At 44.5% G+C, this 21317-nt stretch overlaps 1 protein-coding gene across 3 annotated transcripts in view; it reads right to left on the bottom strand.

Annotated features, from left to right (window-relative positions):
* Window positions 1-21317, bottom strand: part of CLSPN (claspin) — a 100514-nt gene that overhangs the window by 60529 nt on the left and 18668 nt on the right. For all 3 annotated transcript variants that reach the window (XM_056557192.1, XM_056557195.1, XM_056557194.1), the window contains exons 4-8: window positions 17539-17691; window positions 12646-12717; window positions 12343-12415; window positions 12145-12253; window positions 9397-9932 (exon numbers count right to left, since the gene is read on the bottom strand). In XM_056557192.1, coding sequence (XP_056413167.1) covers window positions 9397-9932; window positions 12145-12253; window positions 12343-12415; window positions 12646-12717; window positions 17539-17691 — 943 coding nt within the window. The remainder of the gene's footprint in view (window positions 1-9396; window positions 9933-12144; window positions 12254-12342; window positions 12416-12645; window positions 12718-17538; window positions 17692-21317) is intronic.

The raw sequence follows: 21317 nt of genomic DNA, 5'->3' as shown, positions 1-21317 counted from the left end.
TATTTCCCTAGCTAAGCAGATGTTACAAGAGAGAAGCTGGGACTTTATTTCCCTAAATTACAGAGGTACATTTTGGTGTGTTTGGAAAGACATTTTGGACTGAGTCCATAAGACATTCTACCACTTCCCTCTGGATATTTAACAAAATCTGGTATACCCATGTGACACTGTAGCGCTACTCCACACGTGCCAAACTGACCTTCCGATTTTGTTGAAAGGCAAAATAAAATGAAAAGGATAAGATCTCATTAAGGCCTCTCCTGGCAATGTTCTAAATACTTACTCTTGTTGCACAAGCCTACTTTTAACACATTAAGGACTCAGCCCATTTGAGCCTTAAGTACTCAGTTTTATTTTTATGTTTTTTCCTCCTTGCCATCTAAAAATCATAACTCTTAGATTTCATAACTCGCAAATTTTGGAATGTTTCGTTTTCATGCTGTACACTTTACTGTAAAAGACATTTTCTCTTTATTCTGTGGGTCAATATGATTAAAATTATACCCATGATTAAACTTTTCTATTATACCGCTAAAAAAAAACAAAAAAAAAAAAACTTTAACCAAATGAGTGTGTTTAACCCCTTAAGGACTTGCATTTTCGTTTTTTGCTCCTTTCCTTTAAAAAATCATAACTTTCAATTTTGCACCTAAAAATCCATATGATGGCTTATTTTTTGCGCCACCAATTCTACTTTGTAATGACGTCAGTCATTTTGCCCAAAAATCTACGGCGAAACGGAAAAAAAAAATCATTGTGCGACAAAATTGAAAAAAAAAACGCTGTTTTGTAACTTTTGGGGGCTTCCATTTCTGCGTAGTACATTTTTCGGTAAAAATGACACCTTATCTTTATTCTGTAGGTCCATACGATTAAAATGATACCCTACTTATATAGGTTTGATTTTGTCGGACTTCTGGAAAAAATCATAACTACATGCAGGAAAATTAATACGTTTAAAATTGTCATCTTCTGACCCCTATAACTTTTTTCTTTTTCCGTGTATGGGGTGGTATGAGGGCTCATTTTTTGCGCCGTGATCTGAAGTTTTTAACGGTACCATTTTTGCATTCATAGGACTTATCGATCGCTTTTTATTCATTTTTAAAGGATATAAAAAGTGACCAAAAATGCACTATTTTGGACTTTGGAATTTTTTTGCGTGCACGCCATTGACAGAGCGGTTTAATTCATGATATATTTTTATAATTCTGACATTTCCGCACGCGGTGATACCATATATGTTTATTTTTATTTACACTTTTTTTCTTGGAAAAGGGGGGTGATTCAAACTTTTAATAGGGGAGGAGTTAAATGATCTTTATTCACTTTTTTTTGCAGTGTTATAGGTCCCATAGGGACCTATAACACTGCACACACTGATCTTTTACATTGATCACTGGTTTCTCATAAGAAACCAGTGATCAACGATTCTGCCACTTGACTGCTCATGCCTGGATCTCAGGCACTGAGCAGTCATTCGGCGATCGGACAGCGAGGAGGCAGCTCCCGCTGTCCTGTATGCTGTTCGGGATGCTGCGATTAGCCGCGGCTATCCTGAACAGCCCGACTGAGCTAGCCGGCAACTTTCACTTTTAGCCGTGCGGCTCAGCTCTGAGCAGGCGGCTAAAGGGTTAATAGCCCGCGGCGCCGCGCGCTATTAGAGGCGGGTCCCGGCTTCACTATGACGCCGGGCCCGCCGTGATATGACACGGGGTTACTGTGTACTGGTACGTCCTTGGTCCTTAAGGGGTTAAAATCCCTCTATTTTGCTGACCTATAACTTTCATTTTTCCTTATAAGCAGCGGTATGAGGGCTCATTTTTTTGCCCAGTCATCTGTATTTTGTTTTGATATCAAATTTGCATATATAAAACTTTTAAATACATTTTTATCAATTTTATTTGGAATAAAATGTTATAAGAAAGCAGCAATTTTGGATTTTTTTAATTTATTTATTTATTTATTTATTTATTTTACATTTACGCTGTTCACCGTAAAGGATAACTAATAAGGAGATTTTTTAACACTTACCCTAAAATCTCTTTCTCAAAGGATCTATTGGGGGACACAGACAGTGGGTGTATCTTGCTGTCTCTAGGAGGTGTGACACTATGGTAATAAAGTCAGCTCGTCCCAGCAGGATATACCCGACTTCAGGCTCTGAGCTAGTCAGTTTAAGTTCCAGAGCAAAAGGAGGAGACCAACAGGTCAAGGAAAAACCAAAAACTGTCCGAGAACCAGAAGAAAACAACATAACTGAACACACCCTCGGACAGAGAACCAAGGAAAAACCCCAAAAAGGGTGAGAGCTGTGTCCCCCAATGGATCCTTCGAGAAAGATTTTACGGTAAGTGTTAAATCTCCTTTTCTCTATCGGCTCCATTGGGGGGACAGACAGTGGGACGTACCAAAGCCGTCCCTTGGGTGGGCAGATAAATAATCAGGCAGACGGTCGATCCACTGCCGTCTGCAACACCTTACGCCCCAGGGTAGCATCAGCCGATGCGAAAGTATGAACCCTGTAAAACCTCGAGAAAGTGTGCAAAGACGACCAGGTAGCCGCCTTGCAAATCTGTGAGGCCGAGGCTCTATTCTGGAGAGCCCAGGATGTCCCAACAGAATATGTGGAATGAGCCACAACCCTTAAAGGAGGAATCTTCCCCTTACAGCGATAGGCTTCCGAAATGGCGTACAGAATCCACCTAGAAATGGTGGCCTTAGAAGCAGTTTGTCCCTTGCGACGAAAGGACGAAAAAGGAATTACACTGACGACACGAAGAAGTGATGGAGAGATAATACCGAACAGCCCCAACTACATCCAGCTTGTGTAGTAAGCGCTCCCTAGAATGAGAAGGAGCCGAGCAAAATGACGGGAGGACAATATCCTCATTGAGATGAAAGGCCGAAACCACCTTAGGTAAAAAGGAAGGGTCTGGCCGGAAAACAACCTTGTCCTGGTGGATCACCAGAAACGGAGAACAGCAGGAAAGAGCTGCCAGTTCAGACACCCTCCGGATGGAGGTGATAGCCACCAGAAACGCCACTTTCCAAGAAAGGAGGCAAAGAGACACCTCTCTAAGGGGCTCAAAGGGTGAACCCTGGAGGGCACTCAGAACCAAATTCAAGTCCCAAGGAGGAGAGGGAGACCGATAAGGGGGAACAGGGTGCGCCACTCCTTGCAGGAAGGTCCGGACATGAGGATTAGAAGCCAGGGGCCGCTGAAAAAGAACAGTAAGGGCCGAAACCTGACCCTTAAGGGAACTGAGAGACAACCCCAGTTCCAACCAGACTGCAAAAAGGAGAGAAGACTGGGAACAGAGAAGGTCACCGGGGAGAAGTCCTGTGCTTCACACCAACGAAAATAAGACCTCCAAGTACGGTGGTAAATCCTTGCAGAGGAGGGCTTATGAGCCTTGAGCATGGTGCGAATGACTTGGGAAGAGAACCCGCGGGCCCTCAAAACCGCGGTCTCAACCGCCACGCCGTCAAATGCAGCGACTGTAAATTGGGGTGGCAAAGAGGACCCTGAGACAACAGGTCCGGACGGAGCGGAAGGCGCAGCTGAGTGTCGTCCAGGAGCCTGACTACGTTGGCGTACCACCGACCTTCGGGGCCAATCTGGAGTTACCAGAATGGCGGGGACGCCCTCTGCCTTGAGTTTCCTCAGCACCCTGGGAAGAAGCGGAAGAGGAGGGAACAGAAAGGGTAGGGCAAACCCCGCCCAAGGAATCACTAGGGCCTCCACGGCCAGAGCCTGAGGGTCCCGGGACTTGGACACAAACTGAGTGATCTTCAGATTGTGCCGAGACACAAAGAGGTCCACGTCCGGAATGCCCCAGAGGTCGCAGAGTTGCGCGAAGACCTCCGGATGTAGAGACCACTCGCCGGGGTCGGGTGAGGACCGATTGGGGAAGTCCGCTTCCCAGTTGAGCACCTCCGGGATGTGAATCGCCGAAATGGCCGGAACCTTGCTCTCCGCCCAGGAGAGAATCTTGGTCACCTCGGCCATGGCTGCCGAGCTGCGATTGCCGCCCTGACGATTTATGTACGCCACGGCCGTGGCATTGTCCGACTGAACGCGGACAGGACAGGACTGAAGATGGGACTCCCAATGAAGAAGACAAAGAAGAATCGCCCGTAATTCCAATATGTTTATCGGAAGAAGGGTCTCTCTGGGAGACCAGAGGTCCCTGAACACGCCACCCCAGCCCGACAGGCTGGCATCCGTTTTAACAACCTGCCAGTGAAGGGGAAGAAACGACCGCCCTTGGAGAAGAAGGGGGCAGTGGAGCCACCAGAGCAGAGACTGATGGACCCTGCGAGGGAGAACAATCTGATGATCGAGGGACAGAGGAGACCTGTTCCATTGGGAGAGAATCGCCAGTTGAAGGGGGCGGTAATGAAACTGGGCAAAAGGTACGGCCTCCATAGTTGCCAACATCAGACCCAGGACTTCCATACAAGAGTGGATGGAGACTGATACCTGTGTCCAAAGGGAGCGGACCCCCGACCGGAGTGCCAGACGTTTGTCCGGTGGAAGACGAATTTGGGCAGAGGCCGTGTCAAAGTGAAGTCCCAGGAAGGTTAGAGACTGGGTAGGACGGAGGACTGACTTGTCCTGGTTGATCATCCACCCGAAGCGAATCAGAGCGTGGAGAGTGATGTCCAGATTTTCCAGAGTCTGGGCTCTGGTTGGAGCCTTGATGAGAAGGTCGTCCAGATAGGGTATCACCGAGATTTCCCTCGACCGTATTAGGCCCATGAATGGCGCAAGGATCTTTGTAAAGACCCGAGGAGCCGTGGCTAGACCAAGGGGAGGGCTACAAATTGAAAGTGCCCCTCCTGAACTGCAAAGTGGAGGTACCGATGATGGCCCGGAAATATTGGCACATGGAGGTAGGCATCCTTGATGTTCACCGATGAAAGAAACTCCCCTTGTTCCAGGGACGCCACCACCGAACGGAGAGATTCCATTCGGAAGTGGCGGATGAGAAGGTGACGGTTGAGACGCTTGAGGTCTAGGATTGGTCCCACAGAACAGTCCTTCTTGGGGACCACAAAGATTTGAATAGAAACCAGAGACTGGAGAGCCGCTCGAAATTGCTTCGCCAGAGGAAGAGACCGGGGGGGCCCGGGAACGGAAAAAGCGATCCCTCGGAAGGGAGGCAAATTCGATTCGGTAACCATTGGACACCACGTCCCTGACCCAAGAGTCCCGAATGTGTGAGGTCCAGATGTCTTGAAAAAGCAAGAGGCGACCTCCCTCCCGAGAAGAAACCGCAGGTGGGGGCCTCAATTCATGCAGAAGTGGGTTTGCGGTTGCCCGATTTGGGCGCAAAACAGCCGGACCGGTTGGAGTCTGACTTCCAAGACGGGCGTGCCCGGAACGAGGGAGCCATCTTGTCCCGCGAGGGCGCCTGCCCGGACCCTTTGCTGGAGCCAGAGGCCTGAAAGGACCGAAAGGAAAAGGACTTCCTTTGGGAAGTAGGGCGAGCCTTATTTTGAAGTAACAAGGAACTCTTACCTCCCGTTGCCTCGAATATATTCTCATCAAGGCGTTTGCCAAAAAGACAGCCACCCGTAAAGGGAAGCTCAGTGAGAGATCTTTTGGAAGCGGCATCCGCATTCCAAGCTTTAAGCCACATAGAGCGGCGGAGAGCCGCTAGGTGACCCACAGCAAAGGCTGAACAACGGGCTGACTGCATGGAAGCTGCGCACAGTAAAACCCCAGCTTTAGAGCATTGGAGAGCCAAAGCAGATAGATCCTCTAGGGGAGATCCCGCTAAGATATCCTGACGGAGCTTTTGGCACCACTCCAACAGGCCCTTGGACACCCATGTCGAGGCGAAGATGGGAAGAGGAGAAGAGCCAGCAGTTTCAGTGGCAAACTTCGCTAAGGATTCTACCTTCTTGTCCGTGGGATCCTTGAAGGCAGCAGCATCTGACAGAGGCAGTGTAGTCGCCTTATTGATCCGGGAAATTGGTGGATCCACTGAGGGAGGGGAAACCACCTTAGTGACAAAGACCTTGTCAAAAGGATAACGTTCTTGAATTGTCTTGATTCCCGGGAACCTCTTGTCTGGATGCTTTCATGCGGTTTCCAGAATGTCGTCAAAGTCAGTGTGAGAGCTGAACTTCTGAGGTGCTGGCTTAGCACGATGAAAGGATATTCCTGGATTGACATCCGAAGATCCTGGGTCCTCTAAGTGAAAGGTGTCTCTTAGGGCTTTCACCAAAGAGTTCACCGTTGCAACTGAGTCCGAGCGGTCCTCTGAGTCAGATGCCGGCTCGGAAGCCTCGTCCACCAGTTCACCAGGGGAATGAGAATGAGTAGAGGCAGTCCTGGAGGGGGGCGACTGACCGAGTACGCGGCTCTGGCGTGGCAGAGCAGCGACTCCGAGAATGTCCTCTGGAGGAGCGATGTTTGTGCCCAGATGCCGGGGGGGGGGGGGGCGGGACCCACGAGGGGAACGCTCACATCTATCTGAAGACTCATTGGAAGAGTCAGACGAGGCACCCCTAGGACGCTTGTGAGAGCGTGAAGTATGTGGAGACGAGGAGCGTGCCCTTCCAGAGGTCCTGCGCAGGTAAGACCCCTTCAAGGCGGACACCACTTCCCGGGAGGCCTCAGCCACCGAGCGGGAGACTTGGGTCAAGTCAGCCATATGCTGGGTCAGGGAAGAAACCCAGGCTGGTGGAGCGGCTGAATCCACCGGGACCGAAGGGGCATCCGGAGGTACCAGGGGGTCTGGGGGAGTAGTGGAGCAGGCAGGGCAAGTGGGCTCGGCAGAGCCAGACATCTTGGTATTACAGTGCTTACAGAGATAGTAAGTCACTGAAGTTCCAGGTCTCTGTTTAGAGGGAGGAACAGCTCTGGGTACAGACATAATGTGGGAAAAGAAGGGAGATAGGAACTCTCACACCCTAGTCTGTGTCCCCTGTCAGCTGCAGTGAGGAAACTCGCTCTGTGCAGCTAGAGAGAGTGAAACAGGCCAGCCAATAGGAAGAGAGGGGCGTGCCTGAAGCAAGGCACTAAGTAACTGACCCCTTCCTACTGAAAATCGCGCCCACGGCGTTGATTGGAGGCTGCTTCGCGCCTCTGAGCGCTCCCAGCCCTGTGGGCGGAGCTACAGACCGGCAAAAGAGAACTGTCATGGCACTCGCTCCTTGTCCCGAGCGCACCTGTCGGCCGTTTGTGCGCTCGGGGGAATAGAGCGGGCGGCCAAATGCCGGCAGAGACTGCCGGAGAAAAGTAGTAAGCCGTCGCTGAAGCGCCCTTCTCATAGTAGCGCCGCGGCTGTCAGCTGCGTATAAGGCACTGCCGGCAAAGTGAAAATAAGGTGGCGCTGAGAGCGCCCGGCCCGGGACAGCGACGCGGCTGACAGCCGCATATAAGGTGCTGTGGACGAAGTAACACCAAGTACACACACGCACACATAAGAGAAGTGCTGGGAATAAGGCGCTGTGGATGTAGTCGCACCAAGCACACACACACATACATAAGTGAAGTGCCCCATATAAGATGTCCCTTCATGTGCCACTGCTCCCCCAAAAATAAAGTGCAGCCCCTGTAAGCTAACCCCAAAATCTGAAGGTGGGCCAAAGCAGTGGGTCTCCAGAGGCTGCGAGTCCGTACCTATGGAGAAAAAAAGGGGGAAAGTACTTACCTCAGTCAGAAGAACTTTCCTAATGGAGTCTTCAGTGAATTCTTCAGTCAGCTTTAGTTACCTGCATCATGCCTGGCTGCTATGCGCGAGCGAGGCGAGCAGGGAAATAAGGGGACCCGGACCCATGAGGTACCACCCAAGCGCTGACCGTTGGCGAGGTGGGGGTTAACAGCGCATATACGCAATGTCTGTGCCCCCTTACTAGCAATGCGGAAACTGGGAACCGCAGTCCTCGAGTCCCCACCTGAAAACAGAAAAGAAAAAAAAGAATAAAAAACTAACACGTCCCTAACTAGGAAAACAAAAAATCAGAAAACCTGGTCTGGAGCAATCCAGACCACGTCCACCTCCTTCAGACACTAAGCTTAAACTGACTAGCTCAGAGCCTGAAGGCAGGTGTATCCTGCTGGGAGGAGCTGACTTTTTTTTTTATCACCATAGTGTCACACCTCCTAGAGACAGCAAGATACACCCACTCTGTCTGTGTCCCCCAATGGAGCAGATAGAGAAATTATATTTTAATAGTTCAGATATTTACGCAGGCGGCGATACCAAATATGTTTATAATTTTTTTTTATTTTTTTTTAAATGTCACACTTTTTGGGTGTAAAATGGAAAAACAGACAATTTTCATTTCTATTGTGGGGAGGGGATTTTTTTTAATTTTTTCACTTATATTTTTACACTTTAATAGTCCCCATAGGGGACTATTTCTAGCAATCATTCGATTGCTAATACTGTTCAGTGCTATGCATAGAGCATAGCACAGATCAGTGTTATAGTCATTTTCTGCTCGATCTCAGACCAGAGCAGAAGACCCATGGAAGGCAGGTGAGGGGACCTCCATCTGCCGTTCTGGATGATCGGAACGCCGCGGCAGCGCTGCGAGCAATCCGATCATCCATTTTAGTGACTGCAGTGCTGCAGATGCCATGATCTGTATTGATCACGGCAGCTGAGAAGTTAATGGCGGACATCCATGCGATAGCGGATGTCAGCCATTATCAGCGGGTCCTTGGCTGCTATCAGTAGCGGGGACCTGCCGCACATGACCCAAGCATTGCTCCGATGCTCACGGTTACGTATAGGACAAATTTACTTCCTGGTGCATCAAGTACCACCGCACCAGGGCGTACATTTACATCCTGCGTCGTTAAGCGGTTAAAGAAGGAGACTGTAATAGCCTATTGAAAGAAAAGGATAGTGAAGTTAAGGTGATTGGAGACGTAGCATTTGAACGTGTGAGAAGTTCCAAGGGGACTTCTCACTTTAAATTGGTTAAATTGAGTTGTAATCATATGGACCTTCAGAATAAAGAGTAATTTTTTACCAAAAAGGTGCACTGCGTAGAAACCAAAGCCAGCAAAATTAGCAAAATCAGTTTTCTTTAGCTGGAGCACTTGTCCATAACAAGATTGCCTCTTTAAAAATTTAAGCAGCAATATGATCGGTTTCTATGAGCAACTGCACCACTCTACCTTTGCACAGCTTTTGCAAATTTCCTCGTGTGTGAGGGATGACTTCTAAAACCATATGAAATTCCAAATGATAGATATTTTTATTTATTTATATATATATATATATATATATATATATATATATATATATATATATATATATATATATATATATATATATATATATAAAGAAAACAGAGCAAGACAAATCGAGGTGGGGCCAGTAAAACTAAAAGCTAGTAAATGCTTTAGAATTAACAATCATGTACCTTTATTTGGCTTTGGCTCATCCAAATTTACAAAAGATCCATCATCGGGACAGAGACGTGGTTTAACTGACAAGTTAATTCCCAGTGCCCGTAGTTTTTCCAGTTTGGACAGCTTGGGCTTGTCTTGTAATACAGTAGTAACAGAGCAGGTGCTCAGAATTGCATCAGCTTCATCATGTGCTGTGTTATTGCGCTCTGGTTTGGTAATATCCTGAATCATTTCGATTGTCTCTTCATGATTTTCCTGGCTAGAGAATGTTTGATGCCCTCCTTCAGAACCAACAGGTGAAATACATTTTACACAACTGTTAACTTCTATTGCTTTGCTCTCCATGTTATCAGCAGGTGGACATTTTTCATCAACAGAAGCATCTATCACAGCTTCTGATAGGGGAGGAGCCTGCGACTGCTGGACAGGTACTTCACAATTTACCTTACATTCTGGTACTGAAACAGAGTCACAACATGCAGGCTCTACTGTTTTTGTTTCATTCTCTGTTTTGTTTTCAGTATTTTCTAGATGGTATGTTGAGGACCTACAAAACAAAGTTATAAAAAATATTAATGTTACTTGGTACCTAATCCTGATTTTGTTCGATTTTTTTCTTTAAAAAAAAATTTTTTTGGCCCTATCATAAGCTATCATTAGATGGCTTACATAGATCAATGTAATGCATTAGCATTACATTGAACTATGTTTTCAGCGCTCGATTGCTAAGGACTGCCTAAGGTAGCCTTAAAGCGTACCTGCTTTACCCTGCATCTATTGTCTGTGGAGTCCAAATACAGGAAGTGAGGGCAGGAGAACAAGGGCTCTGTGCAGGCTCCTGGCTTGTCAATCATCCTGATGTGTGAGCCAGGGGCATGCCATAGAGCCTCAGTGCACAGAGCCCTGCTTGTCCTCCGTGCACAAATCCCTGCTTTGTCCACCCACATTTCCTGTATTTGGACTCCTCAAAGAGACACAGGGACAATAGCTGTAGGGACAAATATATATACATTTTTTAACCAATGTATATTACAAATATACATATAATGGTATTATCTACATTATATAAAAAGTTTTTTTTTACTTCAATAGCGAACAGCATTTAAACATTAACCATGGCATTTAACCATTGATATGACATTGGAGTCAGCTCTGATGTCAGTCATTACCAGTAGATGTCAGCTGCTGATAGCAGCATGACCACGTCATATTCCCCTCATTCTACCCATGAGGTACTGGAGAATCATAGGTCAGAAAGGAGTTAAGTTATGCCCACCGAAATTATCGGAGGGAAATTCTTAGCTGAAAAGGCCATTTCTGGGCAATTATTTTCTGTGGCCAAAATTTCGATGCATACCCAATTAAAGATAACCTATTCGCTCACAATGTTAGAAATAATCTCAGGGCAAGAGGGCGTGTCCCTCCCTTGTGGTGGTGGGAGGTGATTGGTGTGTGTCTGCTCATGCAGCCTTTTCCATAAGTAATCTCTTGTCCACGACTCATGAACAAGGTGATGCTGCTTAAGGACTGGTTAGTTTCATGGTCTGTATGGGGACCCCTAGTGGTGAGATTACAAAAGGTCTTTAATTTTCCTCATCTACAGCATATAAAAACCATTTTTGGATGTGACAGTACCCACTTAACCCCTTAAAGACCACTCCCATTTTCACCTTAAGGACCAGAGCATTTTTTTTGCACATCTGACCACTATCACAAAGCATTAACAACTCTGGGATGCTTTCACTTCTGAATTTGATTCCGAGAATGTTTTTTCGTGACATATTCTACTTTAACATAGTGGAAAATATTCATCGATACTTGTTTTTTTACTTTGAAGCTCCCTGCTTTTAAGGAAAGTAGACATACCAAATCAATTATATATTGATTTAAATATACAATATGTCTACTTAATGTTTGCATCATAAAGTTGACATGTTTTTACTATTGGAAGACATCAGAGGGCTTCAAATTTCAGCAGCAATTTTCCACAAAATGTTTAAAATTGTTAAGTCGATTTGAAGGACCTTCATATTAGAAATACCCCATAAATGACCCCATTATAAAAATTGCACCCATCAAAGTATTCAAAATGACATTGAGAAAGTGTGTTAACCCTTTAGGTGTTTCACAGGAACAGCAGCAAAGTGAAGGAGAAAATTCAAAAACTTCATTTTTTTACACTCGCATGTTCTTTTAGACCCAGTTTTTGAAGGAGAAAAATCCCACCAAAATTTGTAACAAAATTTCTCTCGAGTAAGGAAATACCTCATATGTGAACATAAAGTGTTCTACGGGAGCAGTAGAGTTTTTCTGAAATGGTTTTTGGGGGGCATGTCGCATTTAGGAAGCCCCTATGGTGCAAGAACAGCAAAAGACCACACATGGCATACTATTTTGGAAACTACACCCCCTCAAGTGAGCCTTAACTCCCCACAGCTGTTTGACAACTTTTTGTTAAAGTCGGATGTGTAAATGAATTAAATTTTCTTTTTTCCCCTCACTAAAGTGCAGGTGTAACCCCAAATTTTTCATTTTCTCAAGGGGAAATAGGCGAAAAGGGGGGGGGCGGGGTCCCCCCAGGAGTTTGGCGAGGACCGGCATTCCAACGTACTTGTACGCCCGTGGTCCTTAAGGGGTTAAAGCAATATTCTAGCAGAAAAAGAAAAGAAAAAATGACCAAGAATGAGCTGGCACTTCATTTTACAGTTAAAAGAGGAACAAACAGCCGCGCACTATTTTAAGAAATGTAATGTTCTTACTTGATCAGCTGCATTGCATTTCCTTGACAAACAGGTCTTGATCGACGCTTGAAAAAGTCATGAATGCTTTTAGGTTGAGGTAGGTGATATGGCAGAGACACAGCAGATTCTTAAAAAAAATATATATATTTATTTTCGTGCCAACCCTAGGCTATACACAGTTCAACCATAAATGCAAATATACAACTGAACCCTCACCTCGCAAAAGTCTTTGCGTCTCACTGTGCATTTGCTTTATAGCTTCCTTGCTCATTCGTGCTGCTTTTCTCTCCTTAAAAAACAACAAATTTTTTGAACTGTATTTAGGAAAACCTGAATACCACTTTGCCATAAGACAGCTGTATGAAATAAGGTATGGCAAAAAATATAATCTGTTAGTTTGATATTTAGAAATAAGATTCACTGGCTTGCATTACACAGTGCAGTGTATTTTCTCCGACAGGTTTAGGCCAAGAAATTTTAAATTTTGGATAAATCAACACAAGGAAAACTATTCCAAACCTTTTTTTTTGCAGACTCTGCAACTTTTTTCCCAAACTCCTCTTCCTCATCCTCCCCATCAGATAGTTGAGGCTGTGAGATAAAAAAAAAAATTGTTGAATAAGTAATGTTATACAACAGGAAAAAAAGCAGCCGAATTAAAGGGTACCTTTCATCAAAAAAACTTTTGATATATTATAGATTAATGTATGCATAATAACTTTCCAATAGCATGTTATTACAAAATATGCTTCTTTCGATTTAATTTTCCACTTTGAAAAATGACCACTAGGGGTCTCCCTACCAGTCCTTTTTTTTTTTTTTTTTTTTTTTTTTTATAGATTTCAGACTCCTGCTGGAGTCCTAAATCTCAGACTGCAGCCGGGACACAGACAAGCACAGCACTGCTCCCTGGCAGTGAGCAGTGCTGTGCTGTGCTTGTCTGTGTCCCGGCTGCAGTCTGAGATTTAGGACTCCAGCATGAGTCTGAAATCTATAGAGAAAAAAAAAAAAAAAAAAATAAAAAAAATAAAAAAAAAAAAAGGACTGGTAGGGAGACCCCTAGTGGTCATTTTTCAAAGTGGAAAATTAAATCGAAAGAAGCATATTTTTTTTATAACATGCTATTGGAAAGTTATTATGCATACATTAATCTATAATATATCAAAAGTTTTTTTGATGAAAGGTACCCTTTAAGTCAGCCTGCGCTCGCTCCCTGCCCGTCAGATTGGCGGTAGAGAGCGCTGTAAACGCCTGGGCTGCGCTCATTGGCTGCCAGGCTTTGCCGCTGCCTGCGCTCATTGGCTGCCCCTGGCATGTACAGTCTGGAGGCAGCGCGGCACTGAAACTCAGTGCTGCGCTGATGCTTAAGGACTGTACATGTCCTATACGGGTAAGTGAGGTCTTATTTCACTTACCCGTACTTAGTTTCGGTCCCGAATCCCGCCGGTGTAAAATAGAACGGCAGGTGGGCGATGCTCCTCCCTGGATAGCACTACACTGCTAAACAGGGAGGAGACCCGGGAGCAGCCTGCCGTGCTATTGGCCGCTCATCATAGAATCAGTAACGTTGCGCCTGCTGGGGAAGTCTGCCTGATAAGTGAGCACACTACCAGGCAGACAAATATATTTCAAAGGGGGTAAAAACTTTTTTAAAGGCAGGAATGGGGTTAGGGATAGATGTGCAATAGGCAGGGACAATTGTTTACATGGTGGGAGCTACTCTTTAAGGAACCACATGATGTCTACATACAACCCACATGCATCCAAAATCTGTCGGTAGCATACATGTAGCGTTTATTTTATTTTTTATTTTTTTAAAACATTTTTATTGGTTTTCAATCAACTGAACAACAAACAGTTCCGATAGACCCTCCCCCTCATGCCAATGGAACAGCGACACAAGAACTGAAACAAATCCATCAATGAGGGAAGGGAGGCCACACAGAACACCCCATGGAGACCACATTACAGACAAATCCATTCACACACACACATCCTAAACATACCCTTAGAGCTCCTGAGAGGCTCCCCGAACTGGAGGATCAGTAGAGACATCCAACAATAACCATGGAACCCAGACCTTGAAAAAAAATTTGGGCATTTCCTACTGACAAAGTTCATGGTATAAGGACACATCATTCCAGGCCATCACTATAACTTTACGCGCACAAAACCAGAGGAAGCAAACCAAAACGAGTCTATAAGATCCCGTCTCCAACCCATTAATAACCCCCAGCAAACACACCTCTGGCGCTAAAACAAAAGGGAATTCTAATTGACTCGACAAGAAAGTCATCACCTCCCTCTAAAAGGGCACAACGCAGGAGCAAATCCAAACCGCATGTAGGAAGGTGCCCCTCTCTCTCCCACACATAAAAAGTATATCCGACCCAGAGACACCCATCCGATGTAATCTAACTGGGCATACATGTAGCTTTTCAACTGACTGTCAAAGACAAATTTGTGTGTTAACCACACACAGCACTCTGCTATGTTCCTGCTATCAAGATATCCTGGCTTAAATGGAACCTGTCATCACTTTTATGCTGCATGAGGCACATGTCATTGTTGGCTTCACCCTGCCCAATTAGCCTAGATTAATAGATCTCTCACTTTATGGGTGTAAGAATTTTTTTTTATAGTTTTTGTGAGTGTAGCCACCAACTTACTTTCATTTCAAATAGACCAAAAAACTGAAAGATTTTGGGATTATTTTATAATGTAGGCAATAAGTTGGAAAATCATCATTTTAAGATGACACATTGCCTTTTAAATTAAAATACACTGCTCAAAAAAAATAAAGGGAACACAAAGACAACACATCCTAGATCTGAATGAATGACCTAATAGTATGAAATACTTTTGTCTTTACATAGTTGAATGTGCTGACAACAAAATCACAAAAATTATCAATAGAAATAAAATTTATCAACCCATGGAGGTCTGGATACGGAGTCACGCAAAATCAAAAGTGGAAAACCACACTACAGGCTGATCCAACTTTGATGTAATGTCCTTAAAACAAGTCAAAATGAGGCTCAGTAGTGTGTGTGTCCTCCACATGCCCTCCGTACAATGCTTGGGCATGCTCCTGATGAGGTGGTGGATGGTCTCCTGAGGTATGTCCTCCCAGACTTGGACTAAAGTATCCACCAACTCCTGGACAGTCTGTGGTGCAACGTGGCATTGGTAGATGGAGCGAGACATGATGTCCCAGATGTGCTCAATCAGATTAAGGTCTGGGGAACAGGCGGGCAAGTCCACAGCATCAATGCCTTCCTCTTGCATGAACTGCTGACACACTCTAGCCACATGAGGTCTAGCATTGTCTTGCATTAGGAGGAACCCAGGGCCAACCGCACCAGCATATGGTCTCACAAGGGGTCTGAGGATCTTGGTACCTAATGGCAGTCAGGCTACCTCTGGCAAGCACATGGGCTGTGCAGCCCCCTGAAGAAATGCCACCCCACACCATTACTGACCCACCAAACTGGTCATGCTGGAGGATGTTGCAGGCAGTAGAACGCTCTCCATGGCATCTCCAGACTTCAGTCACGTCTGTCGCATGAGCTCCGTGTGAACCTGCTTTCATCTGTGAAGAGTACAGGGTGCCAGTGGTGAATTTGCCAATCTTTGTGTTCTCTGGCAAATGCCAAACGTCCTGCACGTGATTGGCTGTGAGCACAACCCCCACCTGTGGACGTCGGGCCCTCATACCACCCTCATGGATTCTGTTTGACCATTTGAGTGGACACATTCACATTTGTGGCCTGCTGGAGGTCATTTTGCAGGGCTCTGGCAGTGCTCCTCCTTTCACAAAGGCAGAGGTAGCAGTCCTGCTGCTGGGTTGTTGCCCTCCTACGGCCTCCTCCAAGTCTCCTGATGTACTGGCGTGTCTCCTGGTAACGCCTCCATGCTCTGGACACTACACTGACAGACACAGCAAACCTTCTTGCCACAGCTCGCATTGATGTGCCATCCTGGATGAGCTGCACTACCTGAGCCACTTGTGTGTGTTGTAGATTCAGTCTCATGCTACCACTAGAGTAAAAGCACCGCCAGCATTAAAAAGTGACCAAAACATCAGCCAGGAAGCATAGGAACTGAGAAGTGGTCTGTGGTCACCACCTGCAGAACCACTCCTTTATTGGGGGTGTCTTGCTAGTTGCCTAAAATTTTCACCTGTTGTCTGTTCCATTTGCACAACAGCATGTGAAATTGACCGTCAATCAGTGTTGCTTCCTGAGTGGACAGTGTGATTTCACAGAAAGAATTGACTTGGAGTTACATTGTGTTTAAGTGTTTTTTGAGCAGTGTATATAGCTGCCTAAAGAGATTCACACACAATCTCAGAGGCTGTTAGAAACATATGGATATTTCCAATCCCTTCATTCAAGTCTATGGTGAGGGACAGAGCATGCTCTTAATCTCCAGCCCAGATTTTGTAACCTCACCTAACTTGTGGGACAAGAATGTAAATTTCACCTAGCAGTGTATACTTTAATAAACAACAAGCGTCAATAAGCTTACTTCCTTAGGGGCTTCAAACACACCACTAAAATTTAGAGACTGTGGCATTCCCATTGGGGAATATTTGTCAAATCTTCTGCAGAAGAAGAGTGGTGCAGTTGCCTATAGCAACCAGATTGCTTCTGTCATTTTTCACAGTCCTCTAAAAATGAAAGACGCAATCTGATTGGTTGCTATGGGCAAAACCATTGGTTTTAATGTGATTCTGCTGCTCTGTCCAAACTGCGAATTTGCAAAGTGACATTCCATCAGCAGAATAGAAGTCTGAACAAAGAATGAACATGTTCATTCTTTAGGCAGAATACCAGCAGACTGCATTGCAGTATCAGACTACATACGTCCATGCAGTCCTACCACCGATTACTTCGGCTGCAGCCGCTCTAGACAGAATTTCCACCTGGAATATCTCCCGGCAGAGATTCAGCAGTGTGGACAAGGCCTAATAGAGAATCAAATGGAAGGTTAAAAAAAGGCTATTCAACACAGTAGAAACTTTGTAAAACCAGTGTGTGCCAACACCCTTAGCCCTCATGCCTTTAAGTATTCTAGATTGTCACTTTATTTCTAAAAGTGGCCATGCACACCACTGCATATATTATGGGGCGCCACTCTGCCTGCCACAAGAAAGTTCGACAACCAGCATGCAAACCACTCGCTCAGCCAGCAGCATGAGGAGGAGGTTTATTACTGTGTGTCACCCCAGTAGTTAGGTTGGGCGTGTCAAAGGGTGGGCCAATGGGTGGAAAAAATTGCTTTAGCCTATGGTGACAAATCCTTTCACCAGCCCTGATACAATGCATCCAGAATTCAGTGCTTTAAGGAGAAATCTCCATCAGAACTAAGTGGCACCGTATGATCAGTGCACTCTTCAGTCATACTTACATAACTCTTAAATTTGCTTTTCACGTTGGCACGTATAGCATCTAAAGATTCCTCTTCAGGATTATCACTCTCGTCATCCTTATCAAACAGATCCCCATTGGCTAAAAGGCAGCCACTGTCATTTAAAGGAGGTAGATCCTCTTCTCTTTGTGCCTGAAGGAGGAGAAACATTCATCATTTTTTAAGTTGTTTTAAGTTGTAACAGGAAGTATACAATAAAGGGATATTTCTGGGTTTGGGTAGAAAGGGATGCCTTATTATAGCCCCGTACAAAATGAAGTCTTAAAGGGGTATTCCAGGCAAAAACTTTTTTATATATATCAACTGGCTCCAGAAAGCTAAACAGATTTGTAAATTACCTCTATTAAAAAATCTTATTCCTTTCAGTACTTATGAGCTTCTGAAGTTAAGGTTGTTTTTCTCTGTTTAAGTCCTCTCTGTTGACACCTGTCTCGGGAACCGCCCAGTTTAGAAGAGGTTTGCTATGGGGATTTGCTTCTAAACCTGGCAGTTCCTGAGACAGGTGTCATCAGAGAGAATTTAGACAGAAAAGAATAACCTTAACTTCAGAAGCTCATAAGTACTGAAAGGATTAAGATTTTTTAATAGAAGTAATTTACAAATCTGTTTAACTTTCTGGAGCCAGTTGATTTATATAAAAAAGTTTTTGCCTGGAATACCCCTTTAATACAGGCGTGTGTGAGAGTCCCAACCTGTACAATAGAACCAAAGAAATATTGGGGCAAAGACTGTAGCGGCAGGTACTATAATGATGATGCTGTGAACCCAGTGATGCAAAAGGGGGAGAAAAATAAAGAAACCTCCAACATTCAAATGCCTTGAAACCACTAAAGTTCACCGTCTCAAGATAAACCCAGTTAGCTACTCAAGAAACTTATTTTTACTACAAATAGGTTTAAAAAACAAAACACTAAGTTTGAGTAGACTAATTGGGCCAATTTTGAAATCGAATGTAGCTTAACTGCTTGTTGAACTGTATAAACAGCGCTCAATGGGGGAGATTTATCAAAGCCTGTGTAGAGCAAGAGTGGTGCAGTTGCCCATAGCAACCAATCAGATCACTTTCATTTTTCAGAGGCCTCTTTAGAAATTAAAGAATCGATCTGCTAGGTTGCTATGGGCAACTGCACAACTCTTGCTCTACACAGGTTTTGATAAATCCCCCCCCCCCAAATGAGTCCAGCAGTTGCCAACAGTTTACTCCCCTATCCTACTGCTAAAAATTCCTGTGCCAAAGCAGACTTTGCAAGCATGTTGAGGACTTAGACAGCAAACACGTTGACTAGTCTGAACCAGGAATGAGAATTTATGGGCAGGGGACTGGAAGGAGCTGAAGCAGGAGCTGTGGAGGAACAGGGTAAGTGACAATCATTTATATTGTTCTCTTCTAACCCTCATAATTTGTGCTGTAATCTGTACTTTCTATCAGTTCCATTTTTGCTTTGATGAGACTTTTTGATTGCGGGATCATATGCATATTTTAATAGGTATGACAATGAGAGACACAGCTTTTCCAAATATGTTTATTACTTTTATTAAATTTTTCAAGGGAGGAAGGTAAAAATGGGAAAATAGGGTCATTTTTTTATTTAGAATTTTATTTTATCTTCTTTTTAAGTCCCCATTGAAGACTTTTCTATGCAATGATTACATTGCATTCACTGTATAATGCTGCACCCATTGCATAGCATTATACAGTGTGAGCAACGCTCCACTAGCTAAGCCAGGCTGCATCACTGAATTGGTGATCCAATGCTGACAGTTTTGCTCATGAGACCCCTGCGATCATGTAGCAAGGGTCCAATAAGCGTCCTAGCGTGGGGAACCTGCTTCTACCTACCTACCTAGCGTGGGGAACCTGCTTCTACCTACCTACATAGGTAGAAGCAGGTTCCCCACGCTATGTAGGTAGGTAGAAGCAGGTTCCCCACGCTACCTACCTAGCGTGGGGAACCTGCTTCTACCTACCTAGCGTGGGGAACCCCCAGAAGTAGCACCCCCATCATCCCTCAGCTCATGCTATTACCACACCGGGGTAGGGGAAATGGGGGGGGGGGGGGGGTTGCTGGTGGATGATAAGGGGCGCATGACAGGGGCATTATATGTAAGGGAAGCATGTGGCCCAGCCTCACCCAGCTGCTACCTCCAGTGGCCCACAGATCATTTGAGTTTGAGACCCCTGGTTTAATGGGCTTATTTTTTCCACTATCATGTATAGCTTTTATCAGTACCATAGAAACATAGAATGTGTCAGCAGATCAGAACCATTTGGCCCATCTAGTCTGCCCAATAATCTGAATCCTATCAATAGTCCCTGGCCCTATCTTATATGAAGGATAGCCTTATGCTTATCCCATGCATGTTTAAACTCCTTCACTGTATTTGCAGCGACCACGTCTGCAGGAAGGCTATCCAATGCATCCACTACTCTCTCAGTAAAGTAACACTTCCTGATATTAGTTTTAAATTAGAGGGGCAAAGGTTTAAAAGTATGTCCTTTTGTGGTAGTTTCTCTTTTAAATATGCTCTCCTCCTTTACCGTGTTGAGTCCCTTTATGTATTTAAAAGTCTATCATATCCCCTCTGTCTCTTCTTTCTTCCAAGCTATACATGTTCAGGTCCTTTAACCTTTCCTGGCAAGTTTTGTCCTGCAATCCATGTACTAGTTTCATAGCTCTTCTTTGAACTCTCTCTAGAGTATCTATATCCTTTTGGAGATACGGCCTCCAGTACTGCGCACAATACTCCAAGTGAGGTTTCACGAGTGTTCTGTACAGAGGCATGAGTACTTCCCTCTTTCTACTGCTTATACCTCTCCCTATACATCCAAGCATTCTGCTAGCGATTCCTGCTGCTCTATTACACTGTCTTCCTACCTTAAGTCTTCTGAAATAAATACTCCTAAATCCCTTTCCTCAGATACTGAGGTCAGGACTGTGTAAAATATTCTATATTCTGCCCGAGGGTTTTTATGCCCCAGGTGCATTATCTTGCACTTATCCACATTAAATGTCAGTTGTCAGAGTTCTGACCATTCTTCTAGTTTTCCTAAATCCTTTTCCATTTGGCATATACCTCCAGGAACATCAACCCTATTACAAATCTTTGTGTCATCAGCAAAAAGACATACCTTGCCATCGAGACCTTTTGCAATTTCACTAAAAGATATTAAACTATATTGGTCCCAGTACAGATCCCTGAGGTACCCCACTGGTGACAAGACCTTGCTCTGAATATTCTCCATTGACTACAACCCTCTGTTGTCTGTCACTCAGCCACTGCCTAATCCACTCAAAAATATGGGAGTCCAAGCTCAATGACTGCAGTTTGTTGATAAATCTTTCTGTGTGGGACAGTGTCAAAAGCCTTACTAAAATCTAGATATGCCACTTTTGCATATGTGATTTTAAATCACTTTTATTGCATTTTTCGGGGATGAGATTTGTGTTTACAACATTAACCTTTTGGTTCAATGTTATATACATTTTATTTGTTATTTATTTTAATAGTTCAGACAATTCAGCAACCAAATTTGTTTTGTTTGTTTTTAGAAATAGAAAGAAAAAGGGTGATTTGAATGAGATTTTTTTTTTATTGTTTTACTTACACTTTTTAAGTCCTCATAGTAGACTTAGCAGTCTTTCAATTGCAAATATTGAACAACACTACTGCATAGCATTTCTCGGTTTGATAGCAGGATGACTCCAATGGGTATGGAAAATGATCGGCCTTTCCACAAACACGTTGTGCCACACCAG

The sequence above is a fragment of the Hyla sarda genome, chromosome 2 (assembly GCF_029499605.1).
Source record: "Hyla sarda isolate aHylSar1 chromosome 2, aHylSar1.hap1, whole genome shotgun sequence".
NCBI classification, from domain to species: Eukaryota; Metazoa; Chordata; class Amphibia; order Anura; family Hylidae; genus Hyla; species Hyla sarda.
This window is presented reverse-complemented; position numbering and strand designations above follow the sequence as displayed.